This window comes from Saccostrea cucullata, unplaced genomic scaffold (genome assembly GCF_032062105.1).
Source record: "Saccostrea cucullata isolate Sc308-1 unplaced genomic scaffold, CSIRO_AGI_Scuc_v1 ctg2969, whole genome shotgun sequence".
NCBI classification, from domain to species: domain Eukaryota; kingdom Metazoa; phylum Mollusca; class Bivalvia; order Ostreida; family Ostreidae; genus Saccostrea; species Saccostrea cuccullata.
This window is the reverse complement of record NW_026918001.1, coordinates 65938-90043: the sequence shown is the minus strand read 5'-3', so window position 1 is coordinate 90043 and position 24106 is coordinate 65938. Positions and strand designations below refer to the sequence as shown.

At 34.8% G+C, this 24106-nt stretch overlaps 4 protein-coding genes across 4 annotated transcripts; 2 read left to right on the top strand and 2 right to left on the bottom strand.

The window, feature by feature from the left end:
• Positions 1–1164: 1164 nt before the first annotated feature.
• On the bottom strand, positions 1165–1548 carry LOC134230160 (uncharacterized protein K02A2.6-like). The gene has a single exon (XM_062711966.1). The coding sequence runs from the start codon at positions 1546–1548 to the stop codon at positions 1165–1167; it is 384 nt and encodes a 127-aa protein (XP_062567950.1).
• Positions 1549–6476: 4928 nt separating this feature from the next.
• On the top strand, positions 6477–9419 carry LOC134230065 (ankyrin-3-like). The gene has a single exon (XM_062711871.1). It carries the CDS (start codon positions 6477–6479, stop codon positions 9417–9419), a length of 2943 nt encoding a protein of 980 aa, XP_062567855.1.
• Positions 9420–15477: 6058 nt separating this feature from the next.
• LOC134229418 (uncharacterized) lies at positions 15478–17761 on the top strand. Its single transcript, XM_062711203.1, has 5 exons — positions 15478–15558; positions 16109–16373; positions 16517–16656; positions 16852–17049; positions 17379–17761. The coding sequence occupies exons 2-5, from the start codon at positions 16111–16113 to the stop codon at positions 17600–17602; spliced, it is 825 nt and encodes a 274-aa protein (XP_062567187.1). The 5' UTR covers positions 15478–15558; positions 16109–16110; the 3' UTR covers positions 17603–17761.
• A 406-nt stretch (positions 17762–18167) lies between these two features.
• On the bottom strand, positions 18168–23885 carry LOC134229960 (uncharacterized). The gene is made up of 8 exons (XM_062711767.1): positions 23820–23885; positions 23099–23175; positions 20324–20467; positions 20052–20166; positions 19759–19929; positions 19484–19659; positions 19222–19340; positions 18168–18936 (listed from the first exon to the last, which is right to left on the bottom strand). The coding sequence occupies exons 1-8, from the start codon at positions 23883–23885 to the stop codon at positions 18383–18385; spliced, it is 1422 nt and encodes a 473-aa protein (XP_062567751.1). The 3' UTR covers positions 18168–18382.
• Between the last annotated feature and the right edge of the window lie 221 nt (positions 23886–24106).

Below are 24106 nucleotides of genomic sequence, written 5' to 3'. Positions count from 1 at the left end.
TCGAATCAACTGAGATATATATACCCCGTAAGCAGGTTATGAAGGTATATTGCTGCATAAGTAAGGGAAGCTGACGATAGAAAAGTTAAAGTCATCACATTAATCATATAGCTTGGTTGTTTGATTACCATTAACGTCTTTTTCAAGTAAAATATCCAAGTATGAAACAGAAGTTTCAGACTCTGTGGTATCTTTTATCTCAAGTTCACCAGGATATATCGTATCGACGTAGGAGTGGAAGTTGAAGTAGCCTTGATTAGTTGATTCCAGAGATTATATTATGATTCTATCACCCATCACATGAACAACTCATATGGATGCTTTCAGAGTTTTAATCAAGAGCGATAACTCTAAACAATATACAAGCGATAACTCTAAACAACATACAATACAAAGTTATGGTTCTTACTTATAATCATTACATTCCCCCTCTTCTTAAATTTCCACTATAAGACAAATTAATTTGAATAAAATGTCAATACTAAAAAATGATGTCTTCTTTCAAACTCAAATCAAAATAAAAATCACTAAAATGAGCAACATTAAAAATTTAACAGTTTTTTAACACTGTTCATACATGTAAAATTTACACATTATGTCAAAACAAAGTCTTTGACACGAGTTGGTAGCCTACGTTCCTGAACGGATCTTAGACACGGAAAATTTCCATGGTCGGTCGCGATATTAGGGTCTTCCATATCATTGATCGTAGGGTTGTTCACCTCCTCGTTTGGCACGTCACTTTGTGAAACGTCTACATCAGTCGCCTCATCTGTGTTGTCAAGTTGGATATTACTATCTAACTCCAGGTTTTTCACTTGCTTTTCTGCGGTACATATATGTACCTCCATGCGGTGCTCTCAGCAGAACTTCGTTTACTGTTCGTTCGATGACTTCGTATGGTTTGGTTTCAAAATCAGGTGAAAGTTTGTTTTATTTGGCTGTTGAACCAACACTTGGTCTCCGATTTGTACTTGACTGTTTTTTGCGTTTCTACTTTTGGTTGCATATTCTTTCTCTTTCTTCTTTTCATCCAGTCTCTAACTCGGATGTCTTCTTTCTCTCTCTCTCTCTCTCTCTCTCTGTCTCTCTCTCTCTCTGGGAGGCTGGGAATCTTTGTTTTCACTTGATATCGGAAAATAAGTTTGTTCGGCGCAATTCCAGTTACTGTGTGCGGTGTGCTTCTGTAAGCTGATAGGAATTTTGGTAGCTCCTCTCTCCAATCCTTCCCTTCAAAATGAACGGTCCTAATATCTTTAAATAAGGTCTTATTCTGTCGCTCACCTCTCCGTTAGCTTGCGGCCAATAAGGTGTTGATGTTTCATGGGTGATGCCATACTCCTCTAAAAACTTCTCACATACTGTAGATTGAAACTGAGCTCCATTGTCACTTCTTAGACTGTCAGGAATACCATAGCGAGCAAATGTTTCCTCCAGACATTCGATGATTTTGGCTGATCCTGTGTTCTTCAAAATAAAAGTTTCAAAGAAACGGCTATAATAGTCCACATACACCAATCCTGATTCTGCTGTTGGAAAAGGTCCCATTAGATCGACTGCTGTAGCTTGCCAGGGATAATCTGGAAGCAATTTACGGCGTAAAGATTCAGGTGACGACGGACCTCCCACTACTTGACATGTGTAACAATTCTTTCAAATACGTTCCGCATCACTGTCAATCGTTGGCCACCAGATTTTCTCTCGGAGTCGTTATTTTGTTTTAGTGATTCCTTGATGTCCCTCATGAGCAGCGGCTAAAACTTTCTCTCTTCAGCTGGTTGGAATCACAGTAGAAGTGCCTCTGAGAATAACTTTTCTTATACTGCACAGTTCATTTTTGACAGCTATGTAGCTTTTCTCACAATCTGTCCAATTTCCAGTCGGTATAGCTTCTTTAACTCTGTGTAACTCAAGATCTCCAGCGGACTATTTCTCCACATCCTGAATCGTCAAGGTTCTGGGTACCGCTTGTAGAGCTACGAATCTTACAAAATCCTCAGATAGTGGACTTGGTGACGGTGTATCAGATTTATAGATACACAGTCGAGATAGTACGTCAGCAGCATTCTTGTGTCCAGGAATGTACTTTACCGTGAACTGGAAAGGTTGAAGTCTCAATTCCCATCGTTGGATGCGCGCACACGGATTTGACTTCGTGCTGTAAATCAATTGTAGAGGCTTATGGTCTGTAAGCAGATCAAATTTGCATCCATACAAATACATATAAAAGCGTTCACATGCCCAAACCAGCGCTAATGCCTCTTTTTATCTCTAGGAGTATCTTCTCTCGACATCTGTCAAACTTTTACTTTCGAATCAAATAACACGTGGTTCCCTTCTGTAGCTGTACAAGCACTGCACCTAGGCCCATAGGAGTGGCATCGGCAATCACTTGAGTTCTTGCTTTTGGATCGAAGTATCCCAATGTAACGGCTTTCGATAAACTTGTCTTCAGCTTTCTGAATGCTTGGTCTTAATCAGGGCCCCAATTAAATGGTTGATTTTTCCCTGTTGACATTCTTAAGGGTTCGGACAATGTCGCTAGGTAAGGAATAAATTTTCCACAATAGGTAACTTCTGACTTTTAATGCGTTTATTGGTGGTCTAGCTTCTACTATAGCTTTAACTTTCTGGTTGGGTCGATTCCCTTATCTGATAAGATGTGTCCCATGAATTCTAGTTTCCGGAGACGAAGTTGACATTTTTCTTTGTTGAATGTCAATCCTTTGTTACCCAGTTTCTCAATGACAGCTAATAATCTGCGGTCATGTTCTTCCAATGTTTTGGCATGCACAATGATGTCGTCCGACATATTTCTTACTCCGTCGCATCCTTGAAGTGCTTGCTGGATGGTGTGCTGGTCAATTTTGGGTGCTGAAGTGACACCAAAACTAAGTCTTTTATAACGAAAAGTTCAACGTAAGTAACAAACGTGGTGATGTCACGAGATTCTTGAGACAGCTCTAATTGATGTAAACCAGATCCAACTTGCTGAAAACACAACTTCCGTTTAGCTCGTGTACAATTTCATCAATGGTAGGTATAGGATGTCTCTCTCTTATGATTGCCTCATTATCTCATGTTGACGCATAGACGAATATTTCCTGACGGCTTGGGTGTAACAACGATAGGGCTGACCCATGATGATGGTCCCTCGACCGGCTCAATGATATCTATATCCTGCAACTCCTTAAGTTAGGCTTCAACCTTCTCCCTGATAACAAATGGAATCCTCCTGACCGGCTGAGCCACGGGTGTATCATTGTCATTTATGTGTAGCATCAACTTGAAGTTCTTCAACTTTCCTACACCGTTAAAGTACTTTTCATACTTGTTCAATAAGTCGTCCTCCGACAGGAAATTTACATGCGTCACGCTCAGATTTCCGAGTTCTGTTGCCGTTTTATGTTCCAACAGCGCCTGTCCTTTACCTTGGAACACAATAAATTTCCCACTGCAATATCCACAATTAAACTTCCTATAGTGTCCAAAGGTTTGGAAATCCCATACAGATAAAGTTTCTTATCTGATCCTATCTGTTCTCTGTGAAGTGCATATGACCTTTCTCTTCTTTAGATCCTCCCATAGAAGTCGGTCAATGACATTATTGCTAGCACCAGAGTCGACGATCATTGAATTTTCTTATAATCCCCCAATTTTTTTGGTCACTGTTGGGTGATTTGGTCCACCAACTGTTGGCATTTCAAGAGTTCCTTGTGAATTGTCCGGAGTTAATGTAAATGCATTAGCTTCATCAGAATCCTGCGGATTTGTCGTTTCCACCAGTCTAACTTGTTGCTTGTGTTTACCTCGTCCCGAATATTTGTGAGTCTTAGGTGTAGAAGATTTACAGCACTTAGCGAAATGACCTTGCTAGAGACACTTACGGCATTCTTGACCCAGGGCAGGGCATGTTGGATCAGACTAAATATGTCCCCGTTTGCCACAACTATAACAAGTCATGTATTCTTTGTGTTTCCCTGTGCTTACTTTATTCACAAAAGTTTCTGAATTCCTTCTTCCTTCAATTACGCTCGCTTGTTGTTGACTTTGTTCAAAAGCCCTTCCTATAGTTAACGTTTGCTCAAGTATCAGTTCACCCCCTCTTTCCAGTAATTTCCTAAGCAAGTGTGACGATTTATATTTCTCGATGACTTGATCCCGAACATGTTCGTTCGCATTATCAAAATTACAATGTTCAGATTTCTGTTTCAATTGAGTTATAAATTGATCAACACTTGCATTCGGTTTCTGTGTCATCAATTGAAATTCATGCCTTTCGAATGGTGTGTTTACTCTTGGGCGGTAGTAGTTGTCAAGTTGTTCCATGGCTATGTCGTACACTGCTTCATCTCCTTCGGGTTCGCGAGGCGCGGGAAATGTGAAAATAAATATCCTGCATCTTCATACCTCCACAATGTAATAACAAATCTTTCTTTTGTGCCGCATTTTCGATACCTTTACCGGCTGCAAATTACTCAAAAGCTCTGCGCCATTTTTGCCATCTCACCCCTACACTTGTCGGCTCCCCATCACAATCAAAGGTAGGAATTCCGCCTAAATCGGTCGTTACTAACTGAGCCATCCTGTTTCATAGAATCTGTTCTCAATCCTCGTCGCCAATGCATTAGCCTTGATTAGTAGATTCCAGAGATTATATTATGATTCTATGACCCATCACATGGACAACACATGGCTGCTTTCAGACTCAGTTTTAATCAAGAGTGATAACTCTAAACAACATATAAGCGATAAATCTAAACAACATACAATACAAAGTAATGGTCCTTACTTATAATCATTACAGAAGTTTCCATTGTTAATTGACAATACGTCGTCGATATATCTAAATGGCGAGTTGAAGGGCAAAGCAAGTATTAAATCTACACGTATACAATATGGTGGCATATTTCTGTTCCCCCAAATGCAAAATAAAAAACATAATTAACATAAAAACATAATTATGTAGACATGCAACATATCACCATATTACATGTAGTATAACTTGTCAGATTCTCACTCAGTTTAAGAAAACAGATAAACAAAGTAACACACACACAAATGATATTAGAATAAGATTTCAAATTTGAATTTCCAGACAATAAAGTACAGTGTATGCCAACTGTGTATTTGATGTTGGCAAAGCGTTTAACATGGACAATTTACATTAAATAATCCAATATTAACCCGGTAGCATAGTTCGAATCAAAAAAGTTAAATTTAATTATGGTACCATAAACAAAAATACGAGAGATGATCAAAAAGTTCGCGAACAAATTGAATAAAAGAATTAAAATTACGTGTTAGTGTTCATTTTTTAAAGTAGCCCTCTCTAATTTTAATGCATGCCTGCCACCGTTCTGCCCCTGCGCGAATCACGTTATCTAGGCGGTCCCGTGACGTGCTTTAAAGTTGATGTTTATAGCAAGAACAATCACTTTGTTAGAAATGAACAAACCCCGGAATTAGGATGGTTGGATAAGGATATCAATTCTTTGAAAGAACATGTGACTATCACAACCCGAGATCTCTATGTAAGGAACGTCGTTTATCAATTATTGATATTGTTGAGGGGACCTTTTTTATCATATTTAATATGTTAAAAGTCTAAATTAAACGATAATTTAGGGATTTCATCAAGATGTTACTGTAAGATATTCAACCATTTTCCTGGCTGTAACTTCACAATCTTTCATAAAAAATTGCCTAGCAAAGGGCACCTCTCTTCCCCAGCTTGTTTTCACTGGGCTAAAAAACAAACTTCATTTTAAGCCATTTCCCTCCTTATACTAAAACAATCAATCCAATTGCAAAATATGATTGAAGTCTGGAAAGTCTATTGTCTTCATAAACCTTGTGCAAATTATTATAAGATATATCAAAGGAATTTCCAAGTTATACATTAAACTTCACAGGCGTTCATTGTTCAAGTAAGATAGTGACAACCACTTTTCACGAGTCGCCTACAGATTGATGTCGTTTTAACATTGTGACGTCGCAATGACAGAGAAAATCATTACTTTTCAAACGCGATAACTCCAGCAAATTAAAGACAAATGCATTATCAACATATACAAATCATATTAGGAAACCTTAAATTTTGTATATTGATTTCTCAATCTTTTTCTTTTTTAGATAAGGAAAATTGTAAATCTGAGAAAAATATCGTACAGGGAGTTCATTCTTCTAAAAATAAGGTTGGATCTTTCATTAATCCTTTCTGTCTCGCACGGAATTTGGAAATGACAAAATGTATCCTGAGAGAATATCCTGATTCAATTTTTAGTGTTGACGAAAATGGATGGAATGCTTCACATTTTGTCGCACAGAGGGGAAATATTCACATTTTACATCTTCTTGCAGGCAAAGGTGCCACTTTAACTGAAACCACATATGATCATCAGACAATTCTGCATATTGCATGTTCTAATAATAAATACACAATTTGTCAACACATATTGTCACAATATCCTGATATGCTCAATACTGTAACTACACAGGGATGGAATGCTGCACATTTTGCAGCACAAGGAGGCGATGTTCGCATTTTACAGCTTCTGGCAGATAAGGGTACTTCTTTAACTAAAACCACGTATGACCGTAAGACAATTCTGCATATTGCATGCATGTTTTCTAGATTTGAGATGTGCAATCACATACTGTCACAGTATCCTAATATGCAGAATGTTGTAGATAAATTTGGATGGAATGCTGCACATTTTGCTGCACAAGAAGGTGACGTTCGCATTTTACGGCTTCTGTCAGACAAAGGTGTCCCTATCACCGAAATCACTTTTGACCACTTAACAATTCTGCATATTGCATGCAAGCATGCTAAATATGAGATGTGTCAACATATACTCTCAAAGTCTCCTGAATTGCTAAATCTTTTGAGTACACGAGGATGGACTGCTGCACATTATGCAGCAGAAGGAGGCGATATTCGTATTTTACAGCTTCTGTCAGACAAAGGTGTCCCTGTAACCGAAACCACATATGACAATAGGACCATTCTGCATAATGCATGTGCATGTGCCAAATACGAAATGTGTGAATATATACTGTCACAATATCCTGATATGCCTAATGTTGTATCTACACTAGGATGGACTGCTGCACATTGTGCAACACAAGGAGGCGATGTTCGTTTTTTACAGCTTCTGGCAGACAAAGGTGTCCCTTTAACTGGAGCCACATATGCCAATCAGACAATTCTGCATTTCGCATGCAGTAATGCAAAATACGAAATGTGTCAACACATACTGTCACAATATCCATATATATTAAATGTTGTAGATAGATATGGATGGAATGCTGCACATTTTGCGGCACAGGGAGGCGATGTTCGTATTTTACAGCTTCTGGCAGACAAAGGTGTCCCTGTAACCGAAACCACGTATGACAATGGGACCATTCTGCATAATGCATGTGCATGTGCTAAATACGAAATGTGTGAATACATTCTGTCGAAATATCATGATATGCCTAATGTTGTATCTACACTAGGATGGACTGCTGCACATTGTGCAGCACAAGGAGGCGATGTTCGTATTTTACAGCTTCTGTCAGACAAAGGTGTCCCTGTAACCGAAACCACATATGGCAATTCTACAATTCTGCATATTGCATGTTGTAATGCTAAATACGAAATGTGTGAATATATACTGTCACAATATCCTGATATACTAAATGCTGTGAATACACGAGGATGGAATGCTGCACATTATGCAGCACAAGGAGGCGATATTCGTATTTTACAGCTTTTGTCAGACAAAGGTGTCCCTTTAACTGGAGCCACATATGACAATAAGACAATTCTACATATCGCATGTCGCCATGCAAAATATGCAATGTGTCAACACATACTGTCACAATATCCTGATATACTAAATGTTGTAGATACATATGGATGGAATGCTGCACATTTTGCGGCACAGGGAGGCGATATTCGCATTTTACAGCTTCTGTCAGACAAAGGTGTCCCTAATATCGAAACAACATATGACAATTCTACAATTCTGCATATTGCATGCATGTTTGCTAAATATGAGATGTGTCAACATATACTCTCAAAGTCTCCTGAATTGCAAAATCTTTTGAATACACGAGGATGGAATGCTGCACATTGTGCAGCACAAGGAGGCGATATTCGTATTTTACAGCTTTTGTCAGACAAAGGTGTCCCTTTAACTGGAGCCACATATGACAATAAGACAATTCTACATATCGCATGTCGCCATGCAAAATATGCAATGTGTCAACACATACTGTCAAAATATCCTGATATACTAAATGTTGTAGATACATATGGATGGAATGCTGCACATTTTGCGGCACAGGGAGGCGATATTCGCATTTTACAGCTTCTGTCAGACAAAGGTGTCCCTAATATCGAAACAACATATGACAATTCTACAATTCTGCATATTGCATGCATGTTTGCTAAATATGAGATGTGTCAACATATACTCTCAAAGTCTCCTGAATTGCAAAATCTTTTGAATGCACGAGGATGGACTGCTGCACATTATGCAGCAGAAGGAGGCGATATTCGTATTTTACAGCTTTTGTCAGACAAAGGTGTCCCTGTAACCGAAACCACATATGACAATTTGTCAATTCTGCATTTAGCATGTTTTTACGCGAAATACAAATTTTGTGAATACACACTGTCACAATATCCAGATATGCTAAATGTAGTAAATACACTGGGATATAATGCTGCACATTGTGCAGCACAAGGAGGCGATATTCGTATTTTACAGCTTCTGGCAGACAAAGGTGTCCCTTTAACTGGAGCCACATATGAGAATGAGACAATTCTGCATATCGCATGCGCTCATGCTAAGTACGCAATGTGTCAACAAATACTGTCACAATATCCTGAAATTCTAAATGATGTAACTAAACAAGGATTGAATGCTGCACATTGTGCAGCACAAGGAGGCGACGTTCGCATTTTAAATCTTCTGGCAGACAAAGGCGTCCCTTTAACTGGAACTACATATGACAATGGGACAATTCTGCATTTCGCATGCTGTAATGCAAAATACGAGATGTGTCAATATATATTGTCACATCATTCTAATATGCTCGATGATGTAAATACACAGGGATGGAATGCTGCACATTGTGCAGCACAAGGAGGCGATGTTCGCATTTTACAGCTTCTTTCAGACAAAGGTGTCCCTATCACCGAAACCACTTTTGACCACTTAACAATTCTGCATATCGCATGTAGTAGTGCTAAATATGAGATGTGTCAACACATACTGTCACAGTATCCTAATTTAATTCATTCTATGGATATCACAGGAAAAAATGCTGCACATTTTGCAATACAGGGAGGAAATACTCGAATTTTACAGCTCCTAACCCAAAAAGGAGTACGCCTAAATGCATGTAGTGAAAACGAATGAATAATATTTGATACATGAAGTTTGTAGTTTCTAAGGTGAAAGACAAACTGCACACGAACAGTTACAATTTTATATTCAAAGGAGTGAATTAAAAGAGATGAAAAACAGCCTTTTGAACAGCACATACACAACATTGATCGAAGTTTTGTTTGTTCGACTTCAAGTGTAAAATTTGAAGAAAACCTTCTCCATTTCTGTAATTGCATTGATGTTTTCATTTTCTGTGTGACTGTTTTGTTCGACATTTTTCAGCAAGTCACGTCTATCCTGAAAGTTTTAATTGTTTGAATAAGAAGACTAGGTTAAGTACTAAATGCTTTAAAGCATTAGAAAAGATGTACATATTTCACAGTTTTTGGATTTCAAATGTCTATGTAAATGTAATCATCTAAAGTTAAGGCGTATATGGTTATTCATTTTATATCTAATATAAAAGAGAAGAATAGAATGGAATTTTACAGTGTTCTGATTACTTTCTTGTCATGATATGAATGATATTTATAACAATGATAAAACATGGATTGTTCATTTTGTGGATACGTTTTATGGATTTGGAATCTTAGAATATAGAAATGACTAAATTGAATTTTGAGGGTTGTCCAAAATACTCGCAGACAATGTATATAACTTTGTTAATACGCAAACAATACTAATAAAGTTTGCATAGACATAATTACGGAAGCGCAATAGTGCAAACCAAAAATAAATAAAGAAAAACGAAATTATGAAATAAAGAAAAACAAAATTATCAAAAAAAGGAAAAGGAAATTAATATATATTAAGAGAAACGAAATTAATATATGAAGAAAACAAAATTATTAAATAAAGAGAATTGAAATAATTAAATAAAGAAAAACAAAATTAATACGAAGGGTGATCAAAAAGTTCGCAAACTAATTGAATAACTTCCATACAAGAAACAAAATTTGGTTTAAATGTTGATTATATTTTAAATTAATCCTCCCCGATTTTAATGCACATCAACCACCGTTCTGCTCATGCGCAAATCACGTGATATTGGTGGTCACGTGATCCCCTCCGTAGCGTTCTGTCACAAAAATTGAAAGATTTTTCTGAGTTTTATATTTCTTTCCATGTGAGTTAATTTTTATGACAAGAACAGTTCATTTGTCAGAAATGGTCATATCTCGGCAACAGATTTGGTGGATAATAATATCCTTTCCAGAAATAAAGATGGCGACCATTAAAACAAAAATCTTCTGTCTCAGGAGAGACCTTTATTCAAGGTGGATAAAGAATGGGTGCAACCTTTTTATCATATCTAATATGCTTAAAATCTAAAGTAAACGATATTTTAGATATTTGATACTTTTATAATTGTTCAAATATTCAACTATTTTTCAAAGTGCTAATTGGAGGTCTTTGATTGCAAATTGCTTAATTAAAAATGCATATCTTTTCGGACTTGCTTTCACTAGGCAAGATGACAAGTATCATTTTTAACCATCAGCCTTCCTTCACTAAAACGATTAATCCAATTATTATTTAAATTTATAGAAACTAATTTATCTCAATAAACTGTCTACAAATCATTATATGATACTGTAGAGGGATATCTAAGATATACAATAAATTGTACAGTCGTTTGTTGAACGAGTTCGACTGAGACAACCATTTTTCCTCACAAGTGACCTAAATAGTGACGTCATTTTCACATTGTGACGTCACAAACAAGGCGAGAAACTTTATTCAGCATATGCTATTTATAGAACTTGTGTATGGCTACGTGTGTACTGAATTTCATTCTAATCTGAATTGTGTTTTTTTTTTTATATATATAGAGATAGTTTGTGAACTTTTTGATCACCCCTCGTGTATAAAGAAAAGTAAATTATTAAATAAGGGAAAACGAATTTATGAAATAAAGAAAGAACAAAATAATTTATCTAATAATTTCGTTTCTCTTTATTTAATAATTTCTTTTTTCTTTATTTAATAATTTCGTTTTCTACTTTTAATAATTTCTTTTTCTTAATACATTAATTTCGTTTTTCTTTATGCATTCATTTCGTTTTTCAAGTAGAAAACTGAACCTAAAATAGGGAATTTTTAGATGTGCATGTTAAGGGCCTGAACCCATGAATCATTCCGTAAAGCGTACGTGTTATAAAGCATCACCTCGTAACTCTTTACGCCCTATATCGACATCACAAATGTGTGGTGGCAATGAAAAATTAAAGGAGATATGTATTTCAAATCAACAAACGTAGAAAAGACTAGAGCCGAGCTCGTTGCAAAGCAACGAGTAGGTCTTCCGTCCTGTTTGACCGGAAGTTACTTTCATTTGAAAAAAAAAAAGAGTAATGAAGTCGAAAAGTGGTTTAATCCTCCAAATTTATGTTCATTTTTGCAAAATCAAGCCATTTTTGGCAACTTCCGGTTTGACCGGAAGTACCGTCAACGGACGGAAAATTCAGATTTAAGCTTCCATTGAAATATGATATCCAAAAATCTGTCAAGAACAACAAAAATATGCAATTCTTGACTACTTCCGGTTTGACCGGAAGTGACGTCCCCGGACGTATTTTGACAACCTCATTAGATAAAGCCTGACATTTTGAACAACTTTGTTTAAATGACGTTTTATAAATTCCCAATACTTTTTGAGATATTAAACAAAAACTTTCAAGGGCCCTAGATCCCTAATTTTAGGGGCCAGCCCCTTTTTAATGATATCAAATGAAAGTGCTTGTAATTATGCACATCTTCTATTCAATATGTCTTAACAAAATATTTTTAGTTTTCAAGATAAAAAGGAAAATATGTGTAAATTTTCGCTCTTTTATGCGTTCTAATTTTTGACCCCTATATAGCGCCATTTTGAATGCAGAAATCGAAAAACAAAAACCGATGTGCACAACTTCAATCCTTCTGTTATCTAAAATAAGTAAAATTTCTGCTCCAGCTTTTGTGGTCTCTGATCCATTATCCGGAAACGAAAGCCTATGATTTTTCGTTTAAAGGGGAATAACTCAAAACCGGAAGTGACTTTTTGAAATTTTAGTCATGTCATCATTCTGATAGAGTTTAATAATGTCTATAATGTCTGAAAATTTGAGCAAAATTCGTTGAGAAATGAGTGAGATATGAGGCCTCAAAGTTGGCGTCTAGGAAGTAGAAGAAAAAAAAAGAATAATAATCTTTACCAACAGAATCAGTAGAAGGTCTTCCGTTGGAAACGGAAGACCTTAAATATTTGCACACAGCCTAAAATTCCCATTACGGAAAACATTCATAAACTATTTAATTTTGTTTACGGGAATTTGTTGCTGTGACATATCCCCACATCATTGTAGGAGTCTGTAATCCTGGACCTAGCTAGGATGGCTGTTTCTCGTAGCATAAAATTAAATCAATGACTTCTTGAATCGCGAGAAGGCTGGTGGAAAGTTGTTTTGACCCTTTTGGGAGACAGATGGGCATTTTTACCATGTAACCACTGTCCTCTAAAAACTTAACAGCATCCTTAAATCTTCTGTCAACAAGAAAGACGTCATCTTTTTGAAACCAAGATGCCATGTTTTCTACATTGTTTGTGATGGCATGCTGTGTGATAGCTGCATCGTTGTTATGGCCATCTGAGAAGTACGGTCCTAGCACTGACAATATATATCCGTCTGTTCCAACAATGACCATGGGTTTGACCAACGGTCTATGCTTGTGCATACTGAAGGACATTCTCTGAAATCGATAGTCTTGACTCTTCTGAATAAAGACATATTATATGTTCCGTCAAGGACTACAACAGCTTGGCCTGGCTGGGTTGTAAACAACTTCTGAGCTATTGGAGTGGTATGACTGGTGGCCATGTCATCATGGTTGATATGTTGAAAACCCACTGTGTGCGGCACAAATGTTTCCATGAGTGTTCTCCTTACTGCATGAATAATTCTTTGAACGTGAGTTGTCTTTAATCCAAATATTGTGGCCAGAATTTTATTCGCCAATCCAACCCTTAATTTCATAAGAAATACGCCAAGGCATGTCCTGACAGATCTGTTTCAGTATTTCTCACGGTTGACAAATACTGAACCATATCACTGAAGTTTTCTTTTGTCAACCCAGTTAGATCCTTATTGTTTTCTTCTGTCAACGGAGACGACACATCAAAGTTCAAATGGGAAGATGTTGATTTCATTCTTTGTCTAAGATTATTTAAAAGATCCAGTATATCTGTGCGTGAAAAGAATTCAAAATCCTTTGACGACTGCAGTTCTTGCAATGCTGCTAATGTGAAGTATTTATCATTCATGTGCTTTCTGCAACAACGATTTTTCTGTGAAATGAAAATTCCTTTTTCAACAAATACTTGGGTCCTGGCGTCTGAAGTGACTTGTATCAATCGATTTCGATGATTTGCTTCTTTCTTGCAGACAATACAGTAGCGATGAGTTTTTGATGCTGATTTGATGTGCAGTTTGATACATTTTGGGGAAGCAAATGTTTGAGAATGATCATCCTCATTATCCTCTAGCATGTTAATTTGCATGGTTCGACTTCTTGTAGAAAGAGTTGACCTTGTTTCTTTGTAAATCTTTGCAGTACATCGTGAGCACAGACGATCCGCATCAGTAATTACACGCTGCAATTCTCTGGTAAGGTATATGTTCAAAACACCAGTAAAACAGTGTCTACTATTCCCTATCTGGCAGCGCTTCTCACAAAAACAGCAGATGATTGATTTTACGATTGTCCAACGAAGAAATAATTGCTAAAAATGGAAAATAAAATCATCTCTGTGGTATGCTTGTATTGCACAGTTATTTATAATCATGTGGAGAGAGACAAAAAGTAAAATGACAGCTAAACTGAGAAAATGGAGTATACACTTATTTAATGACTAAGAGGTAAACAGTCAAATTGTTGTCCCGAGATAGTGGGGAACACCTGGGAAACTGTTGCCCGAGGCCGATGGCCTCGGGCAACAGTTTCCCAGGTCTTCCCCACTACCGAGGGACAACAGTTTGACTGTTTCACCGAGTAGCCATTGAATAAGTGTTTTATCACCTAACCTACTACATAATTAATTAAATTTTAATAAAAACACACAAACAATACATAAAGAGTTTTAACAACTGTTTATACACATACTTGCTTAAATTATTAATTAGCTGAACACATGATATAAAGATTAAATTTATCATTAATAATTCAAAGTAATACTTAATAAATAGGGGCTGTAAGTCTCGTTTTTTGTTACTTCCGGTGAAGCGCTTCCGGTGACAAACAAAAAAATGGCGATATCAATACAGTACTGGGCGAACTATACCACAGACAAACCGAAGCTTATGAGAAAATCGGAGAATGCTGTGTATAGTAACCATGTGTTGAAGTTCCTCTACCACAACGAGGAAAACGTTGTCAATGCTGTTGTGCAAGCGTCAGTGAAGAACAAGTCCTACAAAGTAACGGTAAGGAGATTGTCCTTTTGTGATTTTTTTTTATTTGTAGTAGCTTCATTCCTATTTGTCGCTTTCTAGAATATTTAAAATATTTTTTGAATGAAACCCAATTCTTTTGATTTAAGTAATTTTAGGTATCAATGACTGTATGTAGCTATAATTCAGGAAATTTTGTGTGTGTGTTTGAGGGGGATGGGGGGGGGTGTTAACTGTTAATGTTATAACCACATGTTCTGTTCTATAACCCGTATTTTATTTTGATAGGCATTTCTGAACGATGGCTATGCTGTTTCTTCATCAACGTGTGAGTGTCCTTTAGGACAATATGTCTGCCATCATGTTGCAGCAGCATTGTTGTATGGGTAAGCTTTATGTACACAGCATTATTTAAGATTGACTCACTGAGTTTAGAAGATTAAAGGAGGTTTCATCAATTATGACTTGAAAGAAGATGGTAAACATAGCATGAAATTAAAATGCATCAAGTTTTGAATGGACTGACACTGTGTTTGCTACATAATGATTAATGCATTAACATGAAAGAATGTTAGAAACACATATCTGACATGCTATCAATTGTGAGTTATTATTATAAGGTACAAGTGCGTCAGCAAAACTGACGTGAAATGCGGATGGCTGAAAAATCCAAAGACGGCAATGAAAACTGTCACTAAAACAATGGAAGAATTATTTCCACCATCTCAACCTGATTATCAGTAAGTATGAAATAAAATGTTCAAAACATTGAAGAAAAAAATAATTTAATCACTTGTGTTTAAAGAAGAACCAATTTTTCTTGAATTTAAAGTGCACTAGACAGACCATTTGATGATAGCGACAGAAGTTTCTTTCAACAAGAATTATCAAAACTAGGCAGATTTATTGGTATTTTAACCGGATGTTGCCAATTTGCGAAATATGTTTTATTAATTTGTATTCTGATTTATTAATTTTTTTTCAGTTCATCTTTCATTTCATTTTCCTTTAGGAAATTACTTGCATTTGAATTTTTAAAAATTGTCACATATTTAGTTCATATTAAGTTTATGTTGTTTATACATGTGATGTGGACAATTATTATGTCTTGACAGTTTTTTTTTTTACAGAATTTATTAAACACAAAAAATGCTGTAATATTGAAACAAACAGAAATAGATTGTACTATTGTGATTTTTTTTAAATTAAAAAAAAACTTTTTATAAATGTGTAACTGTAGATGCAAATATTTTTTAAAAAAGGATGTTTATGCATGTACATGTATTTTAGCTATGGAATGGATTCTTCAGCCAGAACCACGTGAGCCAGGACCTCCTGCCCCTGTCATAGAAGATCTATTGACGAGTCCAGAATTTATCCATTCTGATACACCAATGGTATGGTTAAGACGAGCTTTGATTTTGTCTGAGGATATCATAGCTAATACAGCATTGGCAACCAAGGGTCAAAGAAACAATCCTATGTGGTCAATCATCAGAAAGAACAGGATAACAGCATCCAATTTTGGAGCAGTGCTTAGTACAAATAGAAGACGGTTAGTTTATGTGGACAAAATTAAAAACTCCAAATAGAGCATGATGCTTGTAGTTAGCATTAGTTATCATTTATTTGTTATATTTAATAATGATGTGATACTTACAACAACCTAAGCTAAAATGCCAGCATTTATCTTTGCAGAATTACAATTTCTCTTAAGAAACGTCTGATGTCCTCATACAATTTGGAATCAATCAAAGCAGTTGCTTGGGGAATAACACATGAAGAAGACGCATTGAAAAAATATGAACATGACGTTGGTGCCTCTGTGCAACAAACTGGTAAAAATTTTTTAATTAAGTATTTCATCCAAATAAATCAGCAGTATTTGTCATTGACCATGGCACCATCTTCAATAATTATTTTTACCAAAAATGTCATCGAGAATTAAAAATTCTTAGATAACTATCTATTTACTTAGTACAAACACTGCAATATTATTTTTTTCTATAAATTTGCATTTTATTTTGATAAAGGAATTTGGCTGCACGAGTCTGGAGTTTTAGGCGCATCTCCAGATGGTCTTGTCCTGCACCCACCAAGATGTGATGTTAATTTCCAGACACCAGAAGCTCAGAATGCTTTACCTGAAGTAGTTGAAGTAAAGTGTCCTTACTCTGCAGCACATTTAACAATATATGAGGCAGTGCACAGTCTTAAAGACTTTTACCTTGGTAAGTACTTGGTATAAATTAGGGTATATTAAACTGTGTGAAACCTCCGTTTCTCAATGTCTTTTCAATATGAAGTCAAACTTGGTATCTCAACTATTGTCTTTGATACTGAAGGGAACATGCATGTCGAACTGAGTTGGAAGTCCCAATTTCTTATTAAAGCATTTAACGTTTAATTTTGTGATTTCTTGGATATCTATTGTTTTCTGGCCCCTTCAAGATCCAGATAACAAGATTGGACTGTATATGATTTTGTCTATTCGTTATTCCAGTTATTACTAATTCAACTTTGAGTAAATGTTATATTCAAGTTGTGTTGTTGCATTTAGAGTACAGAGAAGACTCTTACTACCTCAAGTCCAACCATCCTTATTATCACCAGATACAAGGCCAACTACATTTATGCAACAAGACCTGCTGTGACTTGATTGTTTGGACTACCAAGGACTGCAAAGTTATCCGGATTATCAAGGACTCTGGATGGACAAAAAACATTGCACAATTGATAGAATTTTATTTTAATACATTCATTCCTGAATTAATCCAAAATTAATGTGTTGAAATAATATCTGTAATAATCAAAAACAATCAGAAGTGATGAACCCTATTGACACTTCACACTAAAGTGTTCTGAATAAGTTATATTTTTATAAAAATTGAGTAATCCGTCCCAGGATTTAAAATTAATGAATGAAATTGAGAATATGCAATGCATTATTTGATTTGTAATCAATTCTAACATTCATAAAGTTTTAACAGAGTATGATAAATTGAACTCTTTATTAACATGTATTTACCCTACACATGTAAACAATGATTTCTGTTCAACAGTGCTTGTCTTTAAAAATTTTCCTGAGGGTAAATGCTAAGTAACCTGTGTTTAAATTGGGCTATATTATACAATATAATTTTCTCAATGTATAAATAAAATTTTACTCCTTGTGTAGATTGTTTTAAATTATTTATTATATGCACAAGTAAATACTGTAAATGTATTACTTCTAGTATGTCTTCAATTAAAGTCTTTTTGCATTATGTAGCCACTACTAAATCAAGTACATAGCTATGTGCTGTGCAGAACTGCAGATAGATATCTATGAATACAGAAATGCATTGAATCAGATCTACAACAAACATGTTGAAAAATTGTCTGCCAAATTTTGTACATGCTAAATATACAGATTTTTAAGACAGTATGTTAGAGATCTCAGTGTAAGATTTGCAAAAATCAATATGCTAGACTATGACTGTGTACATCATTCTACATCCTAATACATTCCATGAACAATACTGAAGTATCAAAATTATCATTACATTATAAATATATAATGTACTATGAAATTTCTTTCAAAAGAGGAGCTTGCAAATTGACTAATGCAGAACACAGTTGAAATATCTTTGTTGATAATGGCCTGTAGGTTGCTGGTATGTGGCGAAGTATTTCAAAGTTTTTAATTCTCTCATTAGCTCTCTCCACGTGAATTCTTGCTCTGGCTATTTTATAACATAGTTCTGCTTCTTTCTTCGTAAACTGCCCTCTTGAAGTTAAAAATGCAGGAATATTCAAGCACACACCTTGTGGTAACTGATCGTGGATTGTAAATCCCTTATCGGCTAAAATCAGGTCCCCGGGCTTAAACTTCTCAAGAATTTTGCTGTGACGCACAATTGCAACATCAGATGTTGATCCCGGATATAAAGGAGAACAGTAAGTGATTGCACCATTTGGTGCTACACAAGTCACTGCCTTGACGGTGTGACGGCTCTTATACGAACTGTATGCCCTAGCCTGTGTATCAAGATGTCCTGGTATATCCTGTGTTGTCTCAATGGCATCCATAGATGCCCTTGCAGAAGAGAATTCTGCAAATGCCTTTGGCATGGAGCCTAAATGAAAAATGGGAGGAACATAAATTTCATGCTATATGTATAATCATGATAATTTACAGGGCAACTGACAAACGCATGTATTATTCTCTTCATCTCAGTACATGTATTATAAAATATAGCTCTAATCTTATATTTAAGCCACAACATTCAGTTTAAGTCATCAAACCATTTTATTTTTTATGTAAAATAATGTGTACACAAGTAGTTTAAGATGGAGGATATGGAAATGAAAAATTTTACAAATACATCAATCATTTGCATACTATAACACAACATACAAACCTTTACATTTTAGTTGACTAGGAAAACATGTATCAACAACCCCCTTGTACAGCATTTCATGAAGGGCATGAACCAGTGAGTGGAAAATATTAGAAATTGTTGGCCTGCTTACACAAAACCTGTTGAATAATGCAAATCAAAATATATCATGTTATCAAAATATGTCCCCAATTCAAAAAAAATCTTTGAAAAAAAAAATGTCATGAATTGCACGATCAGAAAACTATGAATTTGATTTATTTGGTTAACTACCAGTATATACCTGTGAGCTAAGTCAATGTCTCTAAGGTTTAGCTTAAGCTTCATGAAAACAATCAAAAGTTGATCTTCAAGTTTAAGGGATGGTGTCCAACCAAGAAAGTAATTTAAACTGAATCGACCAAGTAGTTTTACAAGCACTTCAAAGACATCGTATTGTATTGAAGTATAAAGCAGCATCTGTAAAGAAAAGAATTGTCATAAATTTCTAAATAAAAGCACTCAACAATTTTTTTTTAAATACCCGGTACCTTATTTTTACCTCATCAACAATGTTACCTTTTCTTCGTTGTCCTTAATTTCAGCTACAGTCATAGGTTTTCTTTTATCCATGTTGACTTTTATTGCATGTAACTCTTCTTCCAACTTTTTTATCTCTGATGAGAGCCGCTGCATTTCTTTGGAACAGTTTCGAGAGCAAGAGACTGTATAACTGTGTTCTACTTCAACCTTAAAATATATACATGTACATTTATAATCTGATTTTTTTTTTACAGTCAAGTATTTCAACTATATACATGTGTATTTCAGTTTTTAAAAACACATCTAAAAAGTTATTGATATAATATTACATGTTCTACATCATCAAAATCTACTGCATCTTCTGTCTGCTCTCTCTCACAGGATAAGGACTGACTGGAGTTATCGACTTCATAGGGCGATGACAAACATGTTTTCCTCCTTTTCCTGCAAATAATAAATATTCAATAAATGCATTATATTTAACATGTTTTTGTTCAAAAAGGTTCATGCTGTAGTTTAAACTATATGAAATAAAAAAAAAATATTTATAATTTGTGACTGGGATAAAATTTATTACATCTACATATAAATTCTCTCTCACCTTTCTGACTTTTCTGGATCCTGATAGTCCATATACTTTTTATCATTCCAAGGAAAGAAGACAGGGTCTCCTTCCTTTCTTCCCTCCTTAAAATGGCAAGAACATACTCTGTCGTTTTGATTCTCTGGCTGTCGATCAGCTCTTCTAAATAAATCAAAGGATTGTTTGTGTAAATGTATAGTTTAAAAGTAGAAATATATATGTATAAAAATCAAAACATGCATGTTGTTAATATGCTTGTTGTATACTCTGCATTGAACAGAAGTGGATTAATTATATATGTTACATGCACAAGTTAATGCCCACAGGACCCTGATTTTTTAATAAATCTATCTTATTTCAATTTATGCTATTCTATATATCGGTGCTTATTGACATAATTTACATGTACACATTGGTATCTCTGTGATTTGCTTCAGTATTTTAACTGTTTTGATATTAATCTGTTAATCGTAATCACGTCACAGTCAGTCAGAGGAATCTCGGATTAATATTTTTGTTGGCATGTACAACCTATAGTATGATAGTTCTCTACAGACATTTGTACAATGCAGATAAAGGTATATACTTTAATGTGAAAGGATAAAAATCATAAACTTATCACTAAGTGTCATTATGCAACTCTAGGAATAGATAGAGCTTGGTAATCGCGGCGCATGCAAACTGAAAGTCATGCGCTGCAGACGGATATTTCGCGGTACTACGAATCACCGGAATGCCCTGTAATCACCGAAATGCCCCAAGAAATCACCGAAATGCCACCGAAAAGCCCCTTATATTGTTAAGAATAAACAAAAAAATAATAAATATTGATGAAAATAACTGTTATAAAGCCTAGATACCAAGTAAAAATTTCATAATTTTAGCGTAAGTATTTTTATTTGAAGATATGTGCATGTAAGTATCAAAGAAAGATAACTCTCACTGATTAAAGACACGTGCCAAAATAGTTTTATTTATTTTAATTTTCCATATTTTCCGTTTAAATATATTCCAAACAATAAGTTATTCTTTATAAAAAAATTTGTTTGTAATATTATTGACGTATTTTCTTGATTTCTAAAATAGGAGGACACATGTGTAATTTTACAGGAAAATTCTTTATTAACAATGTAAATATTAAGTTACATTTATTATCAAATAGAAAAATTTTACGTTTATAGTATATAAACAAAAATATATGCCATATATGACTTTAATAAAAATTTATTTTTTATTCACTGAACTATAAGAATATATGCTTGGTATAATCAGGGACTTGTATTTGTCCCTGGTACGTACATTGTTTAATTTACAAGGGTTGATAGTGTATTATAAATATTACATGTACATGATGTATGAATTAAAGTTTTGCTGATCTAATTCGTAAATTAATGAAATTATATTATGTTCACACTATTTGTGAGGAAAATAAATCATTATACACTTTTTTTCATTTCAGCACAGAAAAGAACTGCAATATTGAAAGAAATTTAATAAAATCTATAAAAATTATAAATTTATTTCATTTTTGTATATATAAGATAACAAACTTTTTCGGAAGTTTCATATTTTATTATAAAAGATAAAAAAAATAGAACGAAGACAAAATTAATTTGATTTTATTGTGTTCAATGTTCAATTGGTTTGAAACAATTGGATATCTGAAATAATAATTATGTTTACTGTGTATACACAGTGATTAAATAATTGATCTAGTGACAGGTGTGTAGTATTCTTATGTCATGTTACATCATCAGGTACATGACAATCAGTGACCGAAATTACGCACGTGCGCTATACAAACACAGGAAAGGGTATCTTTTGCTAATGAACAGTTTACTACATCAATTGAAAATGAAATAGTAAAAGTTGACAATTTACCTTTATTTTTTTTTAAGTTGTTGAATGGGTTTAATACACACATTACATGATTTATCAAGCACTTGCTACTTCCGAAATATTCGCTAATATACAAAAGAAAAGATCCGTAATTGACCTGACTGACAATGTATCTAATCAAGTAACAAATTAAAATAAATAATTATTTTAAAAATGAAAACATTTTCATTCATTAACGCAGTACAGAGTTTAAAAACTTTTTTTCCTTTTGTGATTGAATTTGTCTTTTGAAAAATTTTTGATGTCGATCGTAAATTATCACAGGAGTTGGTCTACCGGTATCTTCTCTCTCTCTCGCTCTCATTTTGTTTGGTAAAACATAAACTTTATAGTCCTTAAAATTAGATATATTTAATAAAAGATAAATTTACTCCATAAATATTGACGGGTATTTAGATTTTACCGCCAGACCTACATGTATTTCCCCAGACAGGCGTCGGCAGGCGTATAAATTGTCCAACCTGGTTTGCGTCTGTGGGAAACCGATAAAAACTACAATTATTCGCACCACTTCGGTGACTACATCCGAACGCAAAGCATATCACCATTTTGTTTGTCACCGGAAGTATTCAAATCTCGCGCGCTCTCGTTTACGAGCTTACAGTCCCTATTGATTGATTGATTGTTTGTGTGTTTTATTTCAATTTAGTTAATTATATAGCAGGTAAAAAGTGATGTTGTTTGTCAAAACGCTTGAATATCACTATGACGTTTTAAACAGTCAACAGTTCATTCTGTGGCCCGGTCAGTACAATCAAATTTAATCTTAGGAAGTTTTTCTGTGAAAATAACCACCTCTGTAACAATTTGGTATTCAAATTAATCAGAATTTGCTTTTAATTACAGGAATCAAAGAAAGATATTATCCTTCATATTGTGACACAATATGCTTACCTTAATGTCCTTATTTCATAAGCCATAAATGTAATAATTCTGTGTGCAAATTGTTGCTGTAAAAACTGGACTAATGTCTGAAAGAAAATACAAGGCTATAAGACAACACAAATACCAAATTATTTCATAATTCGCATTCTTATTTTTTTTTTCACCGTGTATTTTTATTTTTATGTTGGAATGGTTTATACCCTAGTGTATAATGCCCCATTGATTTACACCCTAGTGACCCACCATACTTATCGAAACTTTTCATTGATCAAACTCTGTTGCAAGAAATGCATATGGTGACGGTTTTATGCATTGCCAAAGATAAAAAATAATATTAACTACATAATAGTTAATTGTAAATTAACGAGAGTCCTAATATTATCGTTATTTACTATTGGAAACCCATGGCATAACTCAAGGATCATGCACACTGATTATTCTCTATTGAGAAGTCGACGGCTCGTTTCAATACTCCCGAGGGGGAGTATTGAAACGAGCCGTCGACTTCTCAATAGAGAATACCGTTCACCGAGCAAGGTCTACTCAACAATACATTGCCCGGAATGGAATAAATTGCTTAAGTTGGCCTGCCCAGTCACCAGATATTAACATTATTGAAAACCTTTGGTTATCGATAAAAAGAAAACTTCAGACACGCATTCCCTTTATTAAATCTAAAGACGATCTCGTGGAGGAAATTCGGGGCATTTGGACTAGCATCCGACCTAACTATGTTCAGAACCTCTATCAGTCCATACCAAACAGAATTTTGAATGTAATCAGGCTCAAGGGACATCTTACGAAGTATTAACAAGTAAGTTTAACATAATTTATATTTTTTATTACTTTATTTCATTACAGCGAATGTTTGAAATTTGACACTTTCGTTTTCAAGAGTAAACAAGTCGCCATGTTGACCGAATACTTATGGCACGTGTCTGTACATGTAATAACCAGGCTCTATGATTAAGGTTATAATTTTAACTTTTCTTCTGTCAACTTTCCTTAGTTATGCAG

Coding starts and splice junctions, on each gene's coding strand:
- LOC134230160 (XM_062711966.1), bottom strand. CDS start 1,548: ATGGGACCTTTTCCAACAGCAGAATCAGGATTGGTGTATGTGGACTAT.
- LOC134230065 (XM_062711871.1), top strand. CDS start 6,477: ATGCTCAATACTGTAACTACACAGGGATGGAATGCTGCACATTTTGCA.
- LOC134229418 (XM_062711203.1), top strand. CDS start 16,111: ATGGAATGGATTCTTCAGCCAGAACCACGTGAGCCAGGACCTCCTGCC. Junction 16,657..16,851: donor TGCCTCTGTGCAACAAACTG/GTAAAAATTTTT, acceptor ATTTTGATAAAG/GAATTTGGCTGCACGAGTCT. Junction 17,050..17,378: donor TCTTAAAGACTTTTACCTTG/GTAAGTACTTGG, acceptor TGTTGCATTTAG/AGTACAGAGAAGACTCTTAC.
- LOC134229960 (XM_062711767.1), bottom strand. CDS start 23,885: ATGTCCCTTGAGCCTGATTACATTCAAAATTCTGTTTGGTATGGACTG. Junction 20,468..23,098: donor TATGAAATAAGGACATTAAG/GTAAGCATATTG, acceptor TGATTTATTTAG/AAGAGCTGATCGACAGCCAG. Junction 18,937..19,221: donor TAGTCAACTAAAATGTAAAG/GTTTGTATGTTG, acceptor TTTTTCATTTAG/GCTCCATGCCAAAGGCATTT.